The sequence below is a fragment of the Vulpes lagopus genome, chromosome 14, assembly GCF_018345385.1.
Source record: "Vulpes lagopus strain Blue_001 chromosome 14, ASM1834538v1, whole genome shotgun sequence".
Taxonomy (NCBI): Eukaryota; Metazoa; Chordata; class Mammalia; order Carnivora; family Canidae; genus Vulpes; species Vulpes lagopus.
Genome location: NC_054837.1, coordinates 13,497,693 through 13,521,066, shown reverse-complemented (window position 1 = coordinate 13,521,066; position 23,374 = coordinate 13,497,693). Strand labels below are relative to the sequence as shown.

At 35.6% G+C, this 23,374-nt stretch overlaps 1 protein-coding gene across 4 annotated transcripts in view; it reads left to right on the top strand.

Annotated features, from left to right (window-relative positions):
• The window catches only part of HORMAD2 (HORMA domain containing 2), an 86,927-nt gene that overhangs the window by 23,151 nt on the left and 40,402 nt on the right, over window positions 1-23,374 (top strand). For 3 of the 4 annotated variants that reach the window (XM_041729323.1, XM_041729325.1, XM_041729324.1), the window contains 4 exons: window positions 306-332; window positions 5,531-5,598; window positions 8,794-8,945; window positions 9,115-9,368. In XM_041729323.1, the coding sequence (XP_041585257.1) occupies window positions 306-332; window positions 5,531-5,598; window positions 8,794-8,945; window positions 9,115-9,368 (501 nt within the window). The remainder of the gene's footprint in view (window positions 1-305; window positions 333-5,530; window positions 5,599-8,793; window positions 8,946-9,114; window positions 9,369-23,374) is intronic. The other variant, XM_041729326.1, reaches the window with a different exon arrangement.

Below are 23,374 nucleotides of genomic sequence, written 5' to 3'. Positions count from 1 at the left end.
ATTACAGCCTCGGGGTTTTTTTGTTTTTGTGGTTGTATAGACTTTTTTTGAAGTCTTGTGTGCTTCTGAGTATAACATGGTATATATAGTTAAGAATAGAAAGAAAATGAGAAGATAACATGGAGAGTCTTAAATATTTGATTTATTTAAACATTTTTAAACCATAACAAATTATCTTGAAATATGTATATCTCAGTCCTCAATTAATAGAGCACAAATTGAACTCTTCACATAGAAAATATATTCTGTGAGGAGTAATCTAGTAAGTTTCAGAAATTGAATGTTATTTATTTCTCCTTAAACAGCTTTACACAAATCCCAAGGAACCTGAGGTAAGAATACATTGAGAGGGGATTTTATTTTAAATGTGTTTACCTGAATTGAGCCTACTGATTATGTTACTAGATTACTATATGAGCAAAGTAACTCATCATGAACTCTGTCAGTATGTTTTGTTATAAACCATCAATTCTTTATTATGAAATTTTAAAAACTACTTAGGGATGTTGAAAAAACTTTAAAAAAAACATAGAGGAGCCTATTCCCTAACATGTTAAAATTAAAAATCTCTGTGTGTATAAAAACCACATTTTATTATTTATTTTAACTGATTTTGAATCCTTTCTGTTTGTGGCCTTTTGGAAAATATGGCATAATTCTAAACTTTTCTCTTTTTTGCCAAATAAATTCTTTCCTATTTGACCTTTTTATAGAGTTTCAGATCTTTACTCCTTCTCTCTCTTAATTTCTTCCCTATTGAATCCTACTCATCTTCTAGGCCAACTTATGTCCAAATCTCCCAAGAAAGCTTCTTGGCCTATACTGTTCACACTAATTTCTTCCTTCTCTAAATTCCTTTTCCAACAGGACCCCACAATATAACACTCTCTGTTGATTTATGTAGATTAACTTATGTCTTCAACCAGATTTTGAATTCTTGAGGACAAGTGTCTTGTCTTGTTTTCTGTCTCCCTGAGTGAATATCATAGTCCTGGACATATACTAGTTATTTGTACTACTTTGAATGGCAGCTGTGGTTGTACTGGCAGCTGTTATTTGTACTACTTTGAATGGCACAGATATGGAGGGAAAAGCTCTTTGTTCTTTCTTTTCATTCTATTCTCTTTATTTTCTTCCTAGCTTTCTTTCCTTTTTCTTTTTCCTTTTTCTTTGCTTTCAATTTTTCTTCTTAAGTCTATGACTTTAGCCTAACTGGTGGTATTCAAGACAAATTAAGCATTTTTAGCCTTTAATATCCTTTCTTGGGTAGATTATAAATAACTGTTTGAGCAGGGTAGAGGAAAACTGGTACATGCAGGTGGGTAAAAATTCCTCAATGCTTGACTACTCCTTTTTATCTTTGTGTCTTGTTTAGTTTCAAAATGCTTTTTTTTTTTTTACCTTGAAGGTTTGAGGGGAAGTTCCCCAAATTAAAACTTTCTGATAAATCATTAATAAATCCATCACTTTATTAATGCAATGAATTATTTTGTTTTCTTTCTTATGCATATAAAACTCCTAATCTGAGACTGATGCTTTTGAGGTAGTGAAATGTTGAGCAGATTGGGCTTAACTACAGAAAACTCTTGGGTGGAGGGTGTGTGTGTGAGGGGGTGCTGTTAAATGAGCTTTGATGCAGGCAAAGTAATAAAGTTAGAAAACAAAAGCTTATATTATGAAGTGTTGAGCTATCATTTATAACCCAGAAAAAATATTTTGAATGCTTACAGATTGTTCCATATAGCAGTGATCCATAACTTCTATGTGTTCATGGCACACTTTTGATTGCTAGAAATTTTAGTGGCATGTTTGAAGATATTAAAAGATCAAAAGAACACCAAACCAAGTCAGTGATAAGTACAATATAATTATGGGATAGCAATGTTCATAATGCCTAAAAGTATCCTTAGGATTGCACTATTTTATAGTTGATATGTAGCATTAAGTCACCGGTACAACCACTTACCTCTCTAATCTCATTCTTTTATATAATTACAAAACAACTTTCTCATGTAAACACAGTCTTTCTTTGTCGTTTATCTGATATTGTGCTATGTTTCTTGACTCGTATCTTTTGAAGTATATCCTTCCCTAAACAAAACTGAACAATAGCAATATTATTAATATATACCTGAAGCAGAAATATATTTTACGTATAGATTAAAACTTGTAGCAATCTTGTGAAGATTCTTTAACTGTACAATAGTTGCACACCTCCATCTTAAATCAAATAAGTGTGCTTACCCATTTCAGGGGCCAATGGAGTTTTGGGCATTGCACAAAGCTGTGGTATTTCCATACTAGAAGTTTTGTTTTGGTTGCTCCATTTCATGACAGAGATGAACTGACAAAAGTAACTGAAGTAGTAAAGAGGGGTAGTGTAGCTTTCCTACAGATACACTCTATAACATGTGTGGAGGGTATTAATAAATTGTGTAAACCAAAATGTAAATATGTTAAGGAAAGGTTTGTAGGATGAAATCCTAATTGAGTGTGAACTCTTTCCCAGCTGAATATTTATTTATTCAGCAAATATTAATTGGTTTCCCTCTGTCTGCCTAGCACTGCTCAAGCTATAAAAACACAGGAATTAATGGGATAGACAAGGTCCCGGCTCTCTGGAAGCTTACATTCTTATATCCTCAAGGGAGGATAAACAATAAACAAAATTTGTATTAGATAGTCCTCCTGCTATGAAGAAAATAAAAGAAAGGTAGTGTGCTGGAGAGTGCCGAGGCAGGGAAGGGGGAGGAGGGATTAGTGTGCAGCCTATGGAAGGCCTTCAGAGCTAAGCCTGAAGGGCTAGAGGAGTCCGTTTATGCAGGTCTGTGAGAGACAATGGCATATGACTAGCAGAATAGCACAATAGTTAACATTGTAGGTGCTAGGATCAAATCCCAGCTCTAACATTTACTAGCTTCATGTATAATTATGATAAGGATACCTACTTAAGAGTATTGACTACATAAGAATGAATAGATGTAGAGCATTTAGGAAGTGCCCAAATATTATCATCATCAACTGGAGATAGCATGTTCCAGAGTATAGCTGTGCAAAGGCCCTAAGCTAGCAAGGCATCTTGTATGTTCATAGACAGAAAGGGTGCCCTGAGCCTGGAGCTTAGTGGGTAGCAGGGAAAGAAGCAGAAGTGTAAGATCTCATGAGCTAAGGTAATTTTTGGATTTTATTCTAAGGGCAATGGGAACTGTTGGGATGTTTTAAGCGAAGGAGTGACATAGTCTGATTTGTATTTTCAAAAGCACTTTTTAGCTATAGAGCAGAGAATGAATTACTGGAGGAATAGTTTGTAAGCAAGGAGATCAGATGAAAAGAGATAGTGGTAGTTTGGAAGGGTGATAATAATGGATGGACTTGGGATAGGCTTTGGAGATGGGCCTGGATGGTCTTGCCAATGGATTGGAATGTAGAGGAGGAAAGGCTATATATGTTGCTATTGCTTTGGTATCTGTGAATATATTCAGTATGAGTAACAGAAACCGTCGCTGAGTGGTTTAAAGGCCCCTCTTTATTAGGCAACACATTAATCTGAAAAGCAGAAAATGTTTTATGCAATGTTAAGAAGAGATGAATGTCTGCTGTAAATATCTTCTGTCATAATTGGAGTTAGATTGAAGTTATAACGGATTAGCATTTTGTGTAAAACAATTACAAACCTAACTCTCTTATGAATTGCTTCAGGGACCAAATAATGTGTTAATAAAATGATCAGCTACTAAAGGATCTACTTTTGTTATAATTAAAAAAAAAAAAAGCTCAGAGCATAGAGAAGCTAGATTTTGTTGTGAAACATGGGCAGAAAAAAAAAAAAAAAAGAAACATGGGCAGGCAGGAAGAGTAGGCATCATTTGTTTGGCAGGGCAATTACACCCAGCATGAGTGAAGGAGAGGTTAAGTGTGTATCTTGCCTGTCCTGGACGAACCTGTTGCAGTAGGCACCTCTAGCATCACATACTTCCTCTACTCTACTCACAAAGCAGCTTTCTAAATTTTGTTTGATTTCCCAAGTAGATTGTTTTGCTAGAAAAATATTTTTTTTAATTAAGTCCACTATGAATCAGTTGTCTTAGAGTTTAAGCAGCACAAGCCAGTTTACCCAGGATCTGATTACCTGTGATTAAGTTGTTTGCTAAGGTTTTAAGATCAGCAGAGCTGGGGGAACAAGTCTTAGAGTAGAGAAAAGTAACAGAAACACTAAAACTTTCTGATCAATCTAACCTCCTCATTCCCACAGTGTCAAAGACCGAATATTGAAACAGATGAATAAAGGGCATTTTTTGTGTTTGGACTTAAACTTATACCTTTTACCTGTCTTTCAGACCTTCTCCAGATCTGTGGACAAACTATACAATGTATCTGGGCCAAACATTTGCTCCAACTACAAGACAATCATTTTATTTGACATAGAGTATGTCTCTCATGAAGATATGTGTCCCTCTTTATTTCTAGCTTTCTTAACAGTTAGGAGAGCAAATAGCAGTGATCTCAAAGTTTTAAGGGCAGGATCAAAAAAATGAGACCTGATGTCATAGATCCTGGTTCCTTTTTGAATTTTTCTAGTTTTCTTGTTGCCATTCAGGTCTTCCCTGAATTACTGGAGCAGCCGCTTAATTGCTCTCATGGTTTCTACTTCTTCTTCTGCAGTATTAAAATAGCCAGGGTGATCTTAAAAACATGCAAATTACTCCCATGCTTAAAACACTTCAGCATATTTCTAGTTTACTTAGATTAAAATCCAAATCCCTTATCATGGCCAATAAAGCTTCACATCCTCATCTCCCACACTGTCTTACTTGCTTACTCATTGCCAGCCACTTGGCTTCCTCTTTGACCCTGAAGGATGCTTATTTTCCTACCTTAGAACTTTGTGTTGCTGTTACCTCTGCCCAGGATACTCCATCCTCCTCCAGATCTGCACATGACCCCTTTTGTCACTGAAGCTCAGCTTAAGCATTATCCCTTCAGGGAGGCCTCCTTGGCACTTCCAAACCAAATCAGCACTCTCCCTTCTTTTCTCTATCACAGCTTTTGTTTCATATTTTTCACAGCACTTACTACTATCTGAAATTATTTTATTATTTGTTGACTGTTTCTCTCCTCTGGCTATATATTCCAAATAACAGGGATCTTTTTTGTCATGTTCACCACTTTGACTCCAGTGCCCAACACAAAGCAGACATTTGATAAACATCTGTTACATGGTTTCTCAACTGGTTTCACTGTCACTTACCTATGCCTGGTCAGATACTTGACTCTGCGTCTTAGTTTCTCTAGCTATGATACAGTAACAACAGAATTTGTCTTCTAACTCCTATTTGGCATGGAGAAGAAAAATTAAGTTATCTTTATATCTGGAAATATTACTCCTGAATAGTGTTGTGCTGTGAATCCAAAAGGTATGTAGGTAGTATAGTAGGTATACAATAAAAATATTCTTCACCTATTACCAGATAAGGTTCTGGATTTCCTTTTTGTAAGTGATTTCTTTCTCTGTTCCCTTTGATATTTCTAGAAGGTGACTGAGATATACCAGTTCAAATTCAAATACACAAAAGAAGGAGCCACAATGGATTTTGACAGGTAGAATCTAATTGTTTAATGAACATGAGAAATAGGACTGAGGTAAACATAGCTTCTTGAAGCCATAGATAGATCTTATATTTCCTTTGTAACTTCCCCACACTAATCCTACAAAAACTCTATTAATAATAATAATAGAAATAATTGTTTAAATTTCTGAAATCCATGGATGAAGTGGTGGGAGTAGAGTCTTCCTTTGCTTCTTTTCCTCTTTTTCTCATAGGTGATGTTAGTGGGGTCTAAAGGTAGTTAAGCTTAGTGGTTAAGAGTTCCAATTCCTAAGGCAGAGAGATCTATCTTGGAATACTCTATTGTTTGTCTAATTTTGGACAGATTACTTGACCTCCCTAAATATTAGTATTCTCATCTGCACAGTGGAATTAATGATATTTACATCCTATAGTTGCTGTGGCTGTTAAATTACAATACATATACAAAGCTTTGTCCATGCCTGGCGTATATTAAAAAGCCAGTAAATGGTACCTGGTGGTAATGGTGGTGATGGTAGTGGTCCTTGGAGGTTATGGTGGTTGGTGGATATTACTGCAGTAGAAATTATATTAATGAGGCTGTCTTCATGGTGTTGATTGAAGAACTCCTAAGATTCTATGTAGACACTAACCCAAAGTTTCTCTATTGCTATGCCAAGATATTAATCTCTGTCCTCAGTATAGCCAGATGGGATCTAGAGTAGATGAAAATCCTGAACTGTTTTGCCTATAAATGCATTCTCATCTATTATCCAAGTATGTCATACAAATGTGATTTTCTATATGTGTCCCTGTATGGAAAAGATTGGAAAGCACTACATTTTCTTATCAAGTTTAAAATGCCAAGTTTTAGGTGTACTAACAGGTTAAAGAGCAAATACAAGGTATTTGCTTAAAAAGGTCCCCAGTACAGGTAGAGATGTCTTATTGAAGAGCAACATTTATTCCCATCCTAGTAACTTTTGAATTCAGATAGATGTAAGTTTTGCTTGATGAGAGGGAATAGAAGTAGAGGGGATGGATGGTGGTGAAGAGTCCTGGGTAGTAGAGGCTCTAAGTTGAAAGAATGAGTGCCCATGAAAGGAACAAATCTGAGGAGAAATGTGACCTAATTCTCAGTTTTCTGCTATTAGCTCTATTGTATCATTTACTGCAAGTTTGAGGATTTCTCTTTGAGATTCACTTCCTTAATCATCCTCTCATTTGTAAAACTTACAGACAGCACTAAGATGTGCAGAGGAAGTAAGTTCTAGGAATGAGAATTAAAATATTAATCATCATAAACTAGCATTTATATAGCATTGTATAGATTGTACAGCACTTTTCATAGATATTCTCCCACATTAAACAGTTGCCTTTTACTCTCCAAAATTTAAATGTAAGTACTACCGGCAATCAGATTAATCTTTTGTTATGAAGGCACATATGCCAAGTGGAGAGCAGTAAAACAGAAATAGCCAAATCTTTCAGCTACTGAGGAGGAGAGAAGGTAATACATATTACTAATTTCCTAGAAACCAAAGATAGACATTTATTTAAATGATCAGTCATACAAAATTACCGTATCATTTCTTCCATAGTGAAGATAATTTCCCTTTTAAAATAGTGCAAGGGAGTCTTGAGTATGATTTTACATGGATGTGATTTTATGAATCTGATATATACTGAGAGATCCCATAAGCTAAAATGCTATAGTCCTTCACTCTAGTTACCTATTTCAAATTGGTTAACAAGACTTTGTTGTTCAAAATAAAAAAAGGAGCAAATATATTCACCTAATAATGCCTATTTTATGAATTCACATTTCTTCCAGTAGCTCAGTTACTTAAGATTATTTTTCACTATTGAGTGCCTTCTATGTGAAAGGCATTGTGCAAATATATTGCACTGATAGTCCTTCCTAGAAGCAACTCAGATATAAGACCAATTTAGGAAGAAAATTTTGGAGAGAAATAAAAAATATTTAGAGTTAGAAGGTAATTTGGTTCGACTTGTATATTCATTCATTAATCCCATAAGTATTTATTGAGTGTTTACTGTAGCTAGCACCAAAAAGTACTGTGGACATGAAATATAGAACCATGTGTAATCTAGAGGGGCCATATAAACCATTATAAACAGGAATAATGTATAGGAATTATCAGGGAAAACTTCCTTGAGGTGAGGATGAATTCAAGAGTCAGGAAAAGAAGTGGGAAAAGCACAATGCAAGCAAACAAAATGAACTCATATACAAATACCTGTGGATGAGAAGAACTGGGTAGTATATGCAGATGAGGTTAGAGGTGAGGGTGTGACTGGTCAGGAAGGGCATTGTATGCATGCCATTATTTAATTTGATTGAAAGGTAATTGGTATAAAAGAAGAATTCTTTTTTAAAGATTTTGTTTATTCATGAGAGAGAGAGAGAGAGAGGCAGGCAGAGACACAGGCAGAGGGAGAAGCAAGCTCCATGCAGGGAGCCTGATGTGGGACTTGACCCCAAGACTAAAAGAATTTAAAGCAAGAGAGTAACAGAGCAGATTTTCCTATGAGGGAGGTATATTACTGCAACAGTGGCATAGAGAATGTTATTGCAGTGTGGACAAGAAGAAAAGTAAGAATAGATAACCATTGTTGCAATCCCAGTAAGAGGAAGGGATATCTTTGACAGATAACTAGACAGCAGAAAGGCCCAGAGTTGATGACTGATTTTCAAATAGAAAATCTGGGAAGATATAGAAGTGTGTATAAGCTTATCTCACAAGTGAGGTAACTGACCTAGAGTATTTAAATGACACAGGTCATTCAGTTAGTTAGCAGCAGACCCAAAATTAGATGTCAAGTCTCCTAATTCCAAATCCATTGTTCCCACTATTATGGCATGTGGTTATTTGTAACTTAAATTTCTAAAACTTCAAGTCATATTTAAAATGACTTAAGGGAGGATGAGCACTGAGTGTTATGCTGTATGTTGGCAAATTGAACTCCAATAAAAAATATACAAAAAATTAAAATGACTTAAGGGAACTTGCTATTTAAGAAATCCATTGTATATAAATTGCAAAAAGTATAATCACTGATCTAATTTACATTCTAAAAATGGCCTCCAGTGTTGTGATATTTATATTTATTTGATCATATGGTAAAGAGTTTTGTTCTTTTTGAAATAGATTTTCAATATTACATATGATTGAAAGTATGCTGTTTTTCTATGTGGTTATAGCAGTAGTGCAAGCTTTGAAAGTGGGACAAACAGTGAAGATATTAAGAAAGCCAGTATTCTACTGATCCGTAAATTATATATACTGATGCAGAACCTTGGACCCCTTCCTAATGATGTTATACTTACTATGAAACTCCACTACTATAATGCAGGTAGGTGGAGACCTCTAGTTAAATTCCTTAAGTATCAAAATAATATTTTATATAGAGAAATTTTGTAAGCATCTGAAAGAGATATTTGTTGCTACACATGAAAGACTAATTTGATTTCTTCTATTGAAACTCACAATTTTCTTGGTTTTCTGCCCTTTCCATTTTGCAGTGACTCCACATGATTACCAACCCCCTGGTTTTAAAGAAGGGGTAAACTCACACCTCCTGCTGTTCGAGGGGGAGCCTGTTAACCTGCAAGTGGGATTGGTCTCCACTGGTTTTCATAGCATGAAAGTAAAAGTCACAACTGAGGTCACCAGAGTGTCTGATTTGGAGAACAATCTCTTTCAGGAGAACAGCACTACCGAGATTGCTCATCAGGGTCTAGACTTCGATGAGGAAGAAGAGGAATGCAACAATCACGTAAGGCAAAGCTGTAGCGAATCTCCATTGATTGCTTCAGTTAAGCTAACATTTTGAATTCCTATACAGGTTATATCACAGTGACAGTCCAGTGGAGTGTGCCAGGTATAAAAAACTAAAACAAAACTAGCCTCTGCCCTCAGGTAGTCTTTATTGTAAAAAAAAAAAATACTGTCTTCAATAAGGGAATATACTTTGTCAGTTGAAATTGTCCAATAACTAGTAGAAAAAAAAAGACTTTCCAATATACTTCTTTTATGAATTTAGAAAATTTGGGATTTTCTTTTTCTCATTTATAGATAACATTTTGAGGATTTAAAAGATATTCTAGGTGTTTATTCTTACTCACTGGAAGTATAAATAAGTTCTTGATTACTGGGATAATTGAGTGAGGGGAGGTTGGGGGAGAAAAAAAGTTACGGATAAACTTAAGTCAGAGTGAAAACAGAATGATAGTCAGTTGTTTGTTATGAGGAAAGAGAGACAAGCTCCAGGGAAAGCCAGAGGGCTGGGGGGTTTGGAGCCACTAGAGCCAGATGGATAGGGCTCTGAGCCCTTTACTTTCCTACTTCCTTCAGTAGAGACTTGGAGTTGAGTACTTACCAGGGCCTCCTGTGCCCTAGTAAATCCTACCCTGTCATCTGTATAACAAAGTTTACTGTATGTCAACATTGTATTAAAAGGGTTCTGAGTTAGACATAAAAATTTTTCAGGCTGCTTAATGGGAAGCGATGCTATAAAATCTTAGCAGGAGCTATTTTCAAATTAGGATGCTAATTTATTTGCTTGAGATCATTTGAGTCCTACTTAAAGAGATGACTGTAGTAAATAACTTCTGAAGATTCTTTCTGGGTCTTTAAATCTGTGTTATATTTAATATATTGAAGAGAAGTCTTAATATAAATAATATAACCAAACAGGATTTTTTTTTCCTTCTTCACAATGTATTTTCACAATGTCACACATGCTGATGGCTTTAGAATTTGATGCAACTTTCTTCTGATTCTGTTCTAGGAAGCTGTAGCTAACATAGGCTGGTTTAAAAAAATTAAAGGTTAAGAAAAGAATGGGCCTGTTTCAACTGGATTTTTATCTTTTTAAAATTAAGAATTTCTCTTTTACCAATGGAAATGATGGGACACCTGGGTAGCTCAATGGTTGAGCATTTGCCTTTGGCTGAGGGCGTGATCCCAGGATCTGGGATCGAGTCCCACATCGGGCTCCCTACAGGGAGCCTGCTTCTCCCTCTGCCTGTGTCTCTACCTCTCTCTATCTCTCATGAATAAATAAATCAATCTTTAAAAAAAGGAAATGAGGGGATCCCTGGGTGGCGCAGCGGTTTGGCGCCTGCCTTTGGCCCAGGGCGCGGTCCTGGAGACCCGGGATCGAGTCCCATGTCGGGCTCCCGGTGCATGGAGCCTGCTTCTCCCTCCGCCTTTATCTCTGCCTTGTCTCTGCCTCTCTCTCTATATATGACTATCATAAATAAATAAAAAATAAAAAAAAAAAGAAATTACTTAAAAAAAGGAAATGAAAGTGGACAACTTGAGAATGAATAATTCATTTGATAGATTAAATAAGGACCCTGGCATCATGACCTGAGCCAAAAGCAGATGCTTAACTGACTGAGCCACTCAGGTGCTCCTTATTTTTTATTTCATAGATTTAGAATCATGGAGTATGAGCCATTTGTTCACTCAACATTACGTTGTGAGATTTATCCGTATTCTTGCATGTTGTTGTAGTCCACTTTCACTATTCATTCCTCTAGTGTTGATGGGCATTTGGATAATTTTCTAGTTTTGACTATTATGAATAGTACTGCTCTGAACATTCTGCACATCTGTTTCAATGAATTATGTACACATTTATGGTGGGAATAGAACTGCTAAGGGTAGATTTGCTGGGTCAAGGATATGTGTACATTTAGTTTTAATAGGTATTACAAAACAATTTCAAGCTCCGGAGAAAGCCAGAGGGCTGGGGGGTTTGGAGCCACTGGAGCTATATTATACTCCCATTAGCAATGTATGAGAGTTATAGTTGCTCTACATCCTTACCAAACCTTGGCATTTTCTATCTTTTTAATTTTAGATATTCCAATGAATGTGTAATTTTATGTCACTATGGTTTTAATTTGCAGTTACCTAATGACTAATGAAGATGAGCATCTTTTCCTATGTTTATTGGCCATATTGGATATACTTTTTTTTCAAAATTTTATTTATTTATTCATGAGAGACACACAGAGAGAGGCAGAGACATAGGCAGAGGGAGAAGCAGGCTTCCCCCGGGGAACCCGATGTGGGACTCAATCCTAGGACCCCAGGATCATGACCTGAGCTGAAGGTGGATGCTCAACCACTGAGCCACGCAGGTGTCCACATTATGTTGGTGTTGTAACCATAATTTTATCAAACAGCTTGACCAGGAATGTTTTCAGCTTCTTTGTTCTCACTTCTCAACCCTTTGGTTACCATTTCCATCTGTTTTGCCTTTGAAGTATTTCTTAAGTTTGGCCTTACTGCCATTGCACTGATTTGGTCTGTCATCGTTTCTTTGTGAATGACAACTTAGTCTCTTTACTGAGTCTCCTTGATATCACCATTGCCTATTTAATCTGTCCTCTGGAGTACCAGAGAATGAGAGTACTAAAACTATGATAACCATTTTCAAATATTTCAAATTCATTTATTTTATGTAATTTCAAAGGACAGAGGGAGAGGTAGGGAATGAAAATCATAGGGAGTAGTTAGAGGAGGTTGATTTTGGCTCAATAGAAGGAAGAACTTTCTCTTAAAAAATTTGAAAGCAGTATTATGACGACATTAAAATAATTTAAAAAGCAATGCAAATCTTCCAACTTTCCTATCATCCTATTGACAATGTTTTCATTTTGATATGTTCAATCACCTCCAGTCTTTTTCCACAGATATACATATTTGTATATGGCTTTAATCATGGTCTATATATATTTATTTATATACATATATGTACATTTGTTTTACTTTTATACTTAACATTAATGTTAACTTTATAAATATGTTCCTCCTTAATCTTCACATTTTTAATTTTAGTGATCTTTTGCTTTATTTAGTTTTGTGTTTTACTCTGCTCTTTCCCTACTTTTAGACATTTGTGCTCTCTCTGTCTAAAATAAGTAAGTAAGTAATAAATAAATTAAAACCCATTTAGGCTAATTCCTTATTTTGCTATTAAGATAAATACTTTTGTGTGTATGACAGAATTGTTGTTTTCTAAGGATATAATAACAGGAGTGAATTGTACAGAGCCTAAAACTTTGTATAGCCCTTGAGTGAGTATTACTGAATTATTTTCCAGAAGCTTGCTAGCTTTTCTACCTCCTCGGGATGGATTTTCTGACAATGACAACTGTTTAATAAATCTGGCTGTCTTGAGAAAAGTGAATTCCTTGTCACTAGCTGTGTTAAAGTACAGATATATACTGTGTTCAAGATAGAGTATAGATGATTGTCTCCAGGATGTTGCAAGAGAAAATCATGATTTAGGGGAAAATTTGAAATAGTTTGACCTCTGAGATCCCTTCCATGCTGAGATTCTCTGGGATATTTTTAAAATTCCTATAAAGAATAATGCCTTGCTAAGCACTGTGAGAAAAACAAAGACATACAACATATAGTTTCTGCATTTGGGAACTCTGGCTGAAGAGACAGTACTTATATAATATAATGAGAAATAATAGTGGAGAGTATATGAATGATAGAAATAATATTAACTAACAAGAGAGCATTGTTCTCAGGGTTTCACATGTATTATCACTTTTAATTTTCCCAGCTATTTTATGAAGTAGATTCTATTATTATCCTGATTTTATAAATAAGGAACACAGACTTAGAGGAATTAGCCCAAGACTACATACACAGTGAATAAGTACCAGGGCCAGAATTCAGATTAAGGCGATTGGATTCCAAAGCCTGTGTTACTATAATACAGAAATAAGGATAGATTGGCACTATGTGGGAAGGTTTCATTGAATTGGTGATTTTATGGATGAATTCTATTTCGACTGGCAGAGATTAAGGCAGAGGATGTTCCAAGCAAGTTGGAAAGTACAGTATAGTACAGAACTTCTGTCTCAAAAAAAAAAAAAAAAAGAACTTCTGTCTCCTTCTGTCTCTATGACTTGTAATTCCAATACTGAATTTTCCATACCTTTCCTTATATTCTGTGTCTTTGTTACAATCTCTACACTTGATAATCTCTAACTCAAAGTTAAAAAAAAACTTTTCTAAATAAAATTTTCTATTAAAATAGAAAGTCTACAAAATCTTGATCAAACAGCTTATACTGCTTTTTTACCAGTGATCTGTAGGAAAGAAACAATTTAACATATCATATTACTGTGAGACTATTATAAGATTAAAAAAAAAAGATTTTAATCCAATTTTCTTTTTCAGGTTATTCCTTATCTCAGTCACAGAAAGAGAAGTATAAAAACATTTCACCCATAGTTAAAATTATTCAGTATTTGTACTATTCATTTTTTGGTATGATCCTTAAGATCCAAGAAATGGGGATCCCTGGGTGGCGCAGCGGTTTAGTGCCTGCCTTTGGCCCAGGGCGCGATCCTGGAGACCCGGGATCGAATCCCACATCAGGGTCCCGGTGCATGGAGCCTGCTTCTCCCACTGCCTGTGTCTCTGCCTCTCTCTCTCTCTCTCTGTGATTATCATAAATAAATGAAAATTAAAAAAAAAAGATCCAAGAAATGATGTAAAAGTGAGATTATAATTTGAAAATAAGTTCAAAAACAATAAAAGCACACAGATTTGAAATTTGAAAATTTCAAATTTCTGCAACACCTTCAGGACAGGTCTTCGTTCCTAATAGGGATGGTTTGGGCTTAAGACTTAACTAGTAAGGCCACACAAACACAATGGCACTTCAAAGTCTGGGAAGTTGGGCCTGTTGTCTGTTGTGTTCATTGGACAGATAGCAATAGACCTATATGCCAGAGACCCCTGGACAGGCTGCTTTAAAGAAGCCACTATATAGTGACAATCAATACATATTCTGGAATTGGATGTGAAATCTTATTTAAATTTTATGCTAAGCTGAAATACTAAGGGGAAAGTACTTTCTAATAGAGATAATTAACTCAAGCTCCTTAAAAGACTGGTAATTATTGACATATACAGACAACTATAAGAATGAAGGACTGATGTTGCCCATATCTACTTTAGAAACTGATGGTTCCAGCTTATTAAACCATTATAGCTGTTTTGGGATTCAATTTTTTATCAGGTTTTTAGATAGGGGTTCATATGCCATAATTTTCTAATTTTCTGAACTCCTTAAGAGTCTGTACCTCTATGTTAGAAAAAGTTGCTAGATATTCTACACATCTTTTCTAGTGCTTTCTTTGTACCTAGTAATCTTGATCCAGCATGGTATGTTTTCTCATCTGTGGCACATTTATTTAACTGATACATGAATAATTCACACAAAATGATGTTTTTTGAGGATAAGCTAAAGGCAGGATTTTTTTTTAATGTAACAGCCATAAATATTTCTCTTTTTCTCTTAAAGATTTATTCATTCATTTAAGAGAGAGAGCATGCACACAAGCAGGGGGAGGGACATAGGGAGAGGGAGAGAATCCTCAAGTAGACTTCCTGCTGAGTGTGGAGCCTGACTCAGGGCTCTATCCCAGGACCCTGAGACCATGACCTGAGCTATAACCAAGAGTCTGATGCTTAACCGACCATGCCACCTAGGCACCCCCAGCCAACCAGTATTTCTTAAAAACCAATTCAATAGTTTATCATTTTGTCTAGGTACATGAACATTTTTGGATGCATTTTTCTTCCCTGTGTTTTTTTTTTTTTTTTTTTATGATAGTCACAGAGAGAGAGAGAGAGAGAGGCAGAGACACAGGCGGAGGGAGAAGCAGGCTCCATGCACCGGGAGCCCGACGTGGGATTCGATCCCGGGTCTCCAGGATCGCGCCCTGGGCCAAAGGCAGGCGCCAAACCGCTGCGCCACCCAGGGATCCCTCTTCCCTGTGTTAAACCCGTTTTTCACCCTTTTGTGCTAACACATTTGATTAGTGCAAATGATTTGTTTTTTGAGAAATTATAATGTAAATACATTCTAAGGTACCAAAGTATGCAGTCCCATTTAAGTGTGGACTAGAAAGATTTTCTGAATTCCTTAGAATTGCTTTGTATTCCAGCTAATGGATTGAAACAAGAGCCTTTTCATTTAGAACCTATTTTCTCCTACTAAACTCTGAACTGAAGTTTTGCATTTTTGAAGCATAGTCTGATGATTTTCATAGCATCACATTTCATGAAACATATATGCTTTGTTTGATACAATGTAGTGTTGGCAAGGATATCTTAGATTCTTGGAAGTGGAATTGATTATTGAAAACGTTAAAAAGGCCACATTATCTACAGAAAATATTCAGACTTAAAAACCACACATTATTCCCTTCATGGAGCTATAGTCCTTTCCACAAGTTTCCTTTGTCGAATAGGAAAATTTTTTCAATTAATTTTTGTTTTGCTTTATAGAATGTAATTGCTATCCTCTGTTAACCATGCAAAGAAATTCAAAGTTGGTTGAATTTCCCACAGTCTTTTAGGTCATTTCTTTTTTTATATGAATCATTCTATAACATCTTAGAGAGATATTTCTAGTGGGAAAAGCCACACTGGTGATCTGTGTATGTTTCACTTATGTAAAGATATAGAGTGTATTGATATTTATTATAGCAGAAGAAAAGTTGAGCATAGTGAATAACCTTAGGTAGGAACATTCTGGATGTACTATTATTAAGTCTTAGCATTAAAATAAATAAGTTTTGTTTAAAAAAAAACAAGAGTAAGACTGAGAATGTTCTGTTTGCTTAAAAAGATACCTGTAATAGTCTGAAAGAATACAATGTTATCATTATACTACAACTATTAAACTAAAACTAATATTAGGTTTTATTTAAATTAGAATTTCTTTTCTCTTCCCGTAAGTGGCCTCAGGTGATCACTGAAAATGGTTTGTTGTTCACTTGACCCAGAAAACCCTACAAAATCATGCAAATCAAGAGGTTCAAATCTTTGTGTTCACTTTAAGAACACAAGTGAAACTGCCCAGGCCATCAAGGGTATGCATATTCAAAAAGCCACTAAGTATCTGAAAGATGTCACTTGACAGGAGCAGTGTGTGCCATTCTTTCACTACAATGGTAGAATTGGTAGATGTGCCCAGGTCAAACAGTGGAGCTGGACACAGGGTTGGTGACCCAAAAAGAGTGCTGAATTTTTGCTACACATGCTTAAAAATGCAGAGAGTAATACTGAATTTAAAGGGTTTAGATGTAGATTCTCTGGTCATTGAACATATCCAGGTGAACAAAGCCCCCAAGATTTGGTAAAGAATTTATAGGGCTTATGTTCAGATTAACCCATACATGAGCTATCCCTGCCACCTTGATATGATCTTTACTGAAAAAGAGCAGATTGTTTCTAAACCAGAAGAGGTTGCACAGATGAAAAAGATATCCTAGAAGAAACTGAAAAAACAAATACTATGGCCAGTCGTAAATTCCACATAAAATAAATAAATGCAAATAAAAGTTTTAAAAAATTAGAATTTTTAAGTGAAGACTTTGTGGAGGTTTAGTCGATTGCATATTGGAAAAAATACAATGATAATGTTACTTAATTATCTAGAATTATATTTAGCTGTTGGGTTTTTCTAATACTTCCTAAATATGCTTCTAGTTTTCCATTTGAGGCTAAATTGTCTATTGATAAACAGATGAGATTATGATTTAAACAAATCCAGGCATCATAGGGAGAATAATTATTTTAGCATTTATGTTAGGATCTCAAAACTGAGATCTAAGACTTCAGAAGACTGGTACTTCAGAGTGGTAAAGAAGAACTAGAAATAGGGGCACCTGGGTGGTGTAGTTGATTGGAGCATCCAACTCTTGGTTTTGGCTCAGGTAGTGATCTCAGGATTGTTGAGATAGAACCTGGAGTCCCCTGCTCGGTGCAGTGTCTGCTTCGGATTCTCTTTTCCTCTCCATCTGCCCCCTCTGGCTTGTGCTCTCTCTCAAATAAGTAAATCTTAAGAAAAGGAGAAGAAGAACTAGAAAAAAGTTATATATATACTTTATGGAGCCACAATCTCAAATTTGCTTCTTCCTGCATGATGGAGGGATCCTCCTTTGATAACCAAATTTAAAATAAGAGGAAACTTTGTAGCTAATGGCACTATTTTGATATTTAAACAAGTCTACATTAAGCTCATTATGAAGAAAGTTAAAATATTCTAAAATATTCTTATTGTAAGTTATCAACATTTATTCAGTGAACAAATTTATATTGAAGCCTATCACACATCAATCATTGTACATAGGTAGTGCACACAAACAGGGCAAATCCCTGATTCAAAACTGCTTAGGAAAAATAACACATAAATAGCTGTCATATAAATATGAATATCACCATTTATTAAGTGCCTACAAAGGGATATATATATATATATAACTTCAGTTAATCCCAACAACTTTGCATAACATTTTATAAGTGAAGAAATGGAAGTACATAGACATTAAATAGCATGTCCAAGATTGCCTGACTACAAACCGTCAGAATCAGTATTTGAATCTAGTTGGCTTCAAAGCTCATACTCAATCCATTAAAACTTTTTTTCCCAAGATTTATTTATTTTAGAGAAAGAGAACAGGGGGAGGGACAGAGGAAAGGGAGAGAATCTCAAGCAGACTCCCACTGAGGGTGATGGAACCTGACCTGAGGCTCCATCTCATGATTCTGAGATCATGACCTGAGCCGAAACCAAGAGTCACTCAGGTGTCTCTAAATCCATTAAATCTTATATTCATTCATAAAAGGGAGAATGTGAAAAATCCCACAGGACAGCAAAAATCCAATAAAATGATCCAATTCCACTTTTAGTCCTGAAGGAATAATGTCAATAGACTTGTCTTGGCTTAAACAACTAGGAAACTGGGGACAAAACAGAAGCAGCTGTTATCAGACAACAGAAAGTATAGAACTATGATCCTTGAGAGAAGAAAAACAGGGTGAGCTTTAAAATTGGCCTGACTTTCTGTCAGAAGGTACTTTCAGGATCACCGCCACAATTGAGGAGAACCTAAGCAGAAATGGCAGTCTTGTGGAGTTGAAGAAACAGAGATTGGAGTTGGAGGAAGCTAAAGCAAGTTGGGGACAGAACGTCAGAAGGATGGGACCTATAAAGAGAAAGAACTCCAGAAACTCGTATAGGGATCCCCTGAGTCTTTGGTTGAATAGTTAGCTTCTCAAGTGTGGTTAGAAATTCTCTAAGGTTGGACAAAGAAAACTGTTGGGGAGTTTTCTCCCCAGGTGTAAACAACAATTAGTAGAGCTGTCACAGTGGTAGGAAATGTTCACAAAATTACCAGTTACATGGAACATCCCTGTTGAAAACCTGGAACATTCAGTAGGGACTCCAGAACGATTATACCTTAGCAGTGGAACTAAACCAATTCTTTAATGAAGGCCTCCAAATTTAATTTTAAAAGCTTGAAAACAAACCTTGAAAGAATCAAGCTTATTTGCCTGCCAAAACAAAATTCAACACTTTTTTTTAAAGATTTATTTATTTGAGTGAGTGAGTGTGTGTGTGTGTGTGTGTGTGTGTGTGTGAGAGAGAGAGAGAGAGAGAGAGAGAGAGAGAGAGAGAGAGTGAGTGGGGACAGGGGCAGAAGGAGAGAATCTAGAAGCAGACTACCACACTGAGTATGGAACCTAATCTCACAACCCCTGAGGCCATAACCTGAGCTGAAACTAAGAGTTGAACACTTAACTGACTGTACCACCCAGGAGCCCCCCAAATTCAAAACTTATTAGAGGAAGACAACTAAGTCCAAACACTGAACTGTGTAAAATTCTTACTGTTCAGAATCCAGTAAAACTTTATTGACTTGTAAAGCAGAAGGAAACATATCTTTTTAAAGTAGTATCTATGCCCAGTGTGGGACTTGAACTCATGATGCTAAAATCAAGCCTTGCATGCTTTACGGACTGAGCCAGCCAGGGCCCCAGAAAACTGACCTATAACCAAAGAAAATTAGTAGAAGAAGACCCAGATATGTCAGAAATGATAAAATTAGTATTAAAATAGCTATTATACCAAATGCAATGATAACCAATGTTTGCACAAAAACATGTATACAAATGTTTACAGTGGCTTTATTTGTAATCTCCAAAAACTAGACAATCCAAATGTTCCTTAATGGAAGGATGGATGAACTTAAAAAGAAACAAGTTGTTAAAACATGTGACAATGTGGGTCAATTGCAAATACATTTTGCTAAGTGAAAGAAGCCAGAATCAGAAAACTACAGTCTATACTACATATAGAATGAATGGATGGATGGATGAACTTAAAAAGAAACAAGTTGTTAAAACATGTGACAATGTGGGTCAATTGCAAATACATTTTGCTAAGTGAAAGAAGCCAGAATCAGAAAACTACAGTCTATACTACATATAGAATGATACATATGATTCTAAAAACACATTTTTCTTTCTTTAACGGCTTTGTTGAGATATAATTAATATACTATGCAATTTGCCCATTTCAAGTATATAATTGAATGGTCTTTAGTATATAGAGTTGTGCAGCCATTGCCATGGTCAGTCTTAGAACATTTTCATCACTTCAAAAGAAACCCCACATGCTTTAATTATAACCTCCATATTTCCCCATTTCTCCTCTCCTCTCAGTCCTAAGCAATCATTAATCTATTTTCTGACTCTATAGATTTGCCTTTCCTGGATATTTCATATAAATGGAGTCATACAATGTGTAGTTTTTTTGTGACTGGCTTCTTTCACTTAGCATTATGGTTCATCTATATTTTAGCCTATATAAATACTTCATTCCTTTTTGCGGCTGAATAATATTCCATTGTATGGATATACCACATATTGTGTCCATTCATCAGTGATGGATATTTGAGTTGTTTCTACCTTTTGACTGTTATGAATAATGCTACTATAAACATTCATATACAAATTCTTTTTTTTGAAGATTTTATCCATCCATTCATTCATGAAAGACATATACAGAGAGAGGCAGAGACACAGGCAGAAGGAGAAGCAGGCTCCATGCAGGAATCCTGATGTGGGACTTGATCCCAGATCCCGGGATCACACCCTGAGCTAAAGGCAGTTGCTCAACTGCTGAGCAACCCAGGCGTCCCCATATACAAGTTCTTTTTGAACACCTGTTTTCAATTCTCTTGGGTATATAACTAGGCATGCCATTGCTAGGTTATATGGTAGCTCTATGTTTAATTACGTGAAGAATTCCAAAACTGTCTTAATAAAGTGGCTGCATCATTTTACATTCCCACAGTAGTGTATGAGTTCCAGTTTTTCCCATATTTTTACCAACATTTATCATCTTACTTTTTTATTCTAACCATTCTAGTGGGTATGAAGTAAGTGGTATATTATGTTAGTTTTGATTTGCATTTTTCTGATGACAGATGTCAAGCATGCTTTCATGTGCTTATTGTCCATTTATATACCTTCCATGGAAAAATGTTTATTCAGCTCTTTTGCCCACCTTAAACTTAGGTTGTTTGGTTTTCTATTGTTGAGGTTAAGAATTCTTTATTTTTTCTGGGTCTGATTTCTTATCAGGTATATGATTTGCAAATATTTTCTCCCATTCTATGGGTTGTATTTTCACTTTCTTGATGGTGTTATTTAAAGCACAAATGGCTTTCAATTTTGATCCGTTTAATGGATCCATTTAATTTGGATCCATTAGCCATTTTTCTTTTGTTGCTTACACTTTGTTTGTGTATTTGTGTATTCTAAGAATTAATTGCCAACTCTAAGGTCATGAAGATTTATATGCCTCTATTTTCATGTTAGAGTTTTTTTATTTTAGTTCTTACATTTAGATCTTTGATTCAAGTTAATTTTTATGGACAGTATGAAGTAATGATCTGACATTCTTTTGTATGTAGATATCCATTTGTTCCAACAACATTTATTCGAAAGATGATTCTTTCCTTCTGAAATGGCTCTAGTGCTCTTGTCAAAGATCATTTTGACCATAGACACAAGGGTTTACTTTTGGACTCCCAATTATATTTCATTAGTCTATATGGCTTTCTTTGTGCCATTACCATAATGTCTTGATTACCATTGTTTTGTAGTAAGTTATCAATTAAGTATGAGTCCTACTTCATTCTTTTTCAAGATTGTTTTGGGTATTGAGTTCTTTGAAATTTCCTATGAATTTTAGAATTGTTTAAATTTTCAAATCAGAAATTTGTCAGTTTCTACAAAGAAGTCAGCTGGAATTCATAGAATGCATTGAATCTCTAGATCAATTTAGGGATTATTGACATACTAAGCTATTCTTGATCCATGAACATGGGATATTTTCCCATTTATTTAGATTTCCTTTGATTTCTTTCAGCCATATGTTATAGTCTTCAGAGCATAAGTTGTATTTTGCTAAATTTATTCCTAAGTATTTTATTATTTTGATGCTATTGTGCATGTAATTAATTTTTTAAATTTCATTTTTGGATTGTTCATTACAAGTGTATAGAAATGCAATGAATTTTGTATATTGGTTTTGTATCCTGCAATCTTGCTATGGTGGTTAATTTTATATCAAGGGTATTTGGAGGGTGTTTTAATAAGATTAACATTTAGATACATGAACTTTGAGTAAAGCAGATAGGCGTTCATAATGTGAGTCTGCCTCATCCAATCAGGTCAAGGCCTGAATAGAACAAAAAGACCATCCTCCCCAAGGAAGGAGGAATTCTCCCACAGACTGTCTTTAGACTTCATCTGTACCAAGGGCTCTCCTGGGTCTGCAGATTGCTGGCCTTCTGACTAGAACTACTTCATTAGTTCTTCTGGATGTCAAGACTGCCAGCCTACAGGGCAGATTCTAGATTTGCCAGATGGACTCCATAATCATCTGAGCCAACTCCTTATAATAAATCTATATACATATATACATCCTATTCTGTTTCTCTGGAGAACTCCTGAGTAATATATTCAGTAAATTTGTTAGTTCTAATAGTAATGAATTCCTTAGGGTTTCCTATATATAAGACCATGGTATGCAAATAGATACACTTTTACTTCTTTTCTTTAGGATTTTATTTATTTATTTGAAAGGGGGAGGGCCAGAAGGAGAGAGAGGGAGAGAATATCTCAAACAGACTCTGCACTGAGCACAGAGCCCAATGTGGGGCTTGATTCCACGACCCTGAGATCATGACCTAAGGTGAAATCAAGAGTTAGATACCTAACTGACTGAGCCACCCAGGAACCCCTACTTCTCCCTTTCTTACCTGAATACCTTTAATATATTTTCTTTATCTAATTTCCCTGGCTAGAATTTCTATTACAGTGTTGAATAGATGAGATCAGAGTGGACGTTCTTGTTTTATTCCTGATCTTAAAGGTGAGGCATCCAGTCTTTCACCATTAGGTATGTTTATTGACTATGATATTTTTGTAGATGTCCTGTACTGCATTACTTCCCTTCTATTCTTAGTTTCCTGAGTGTTTTTTTCAATCATAAAAAAAACTGTTGGATTTTGTTAAGTGCTTTTTATGCATCTATTGATGCGAATTATGTGATTTTTGTTTTTTATTCTTTTGATATGATATATTGCATAATTTTCAGATATTATGGTTGATCTTAGCCAAAAGGCCAAGAAGTGGTTATTAATTGATTTTCAGATATTTTTTTTTAATTTTTATTTATTTATGATAGTCACAGAGAGAGAGAGAGGCAGAGACACAGGCGGAGCGGAGAAGCAGGCTCCATGCACCGGGAGCCCGATGTGGGATTCGATCCCAGGTCTCCAGGATCGCGCCCTGGGCCAAAGGCAGGCGCCAAACCGCTGCGCCACCCAGGGATCCCTGATTTTCAGATATTAAACTAAGCTTGCATTTCTA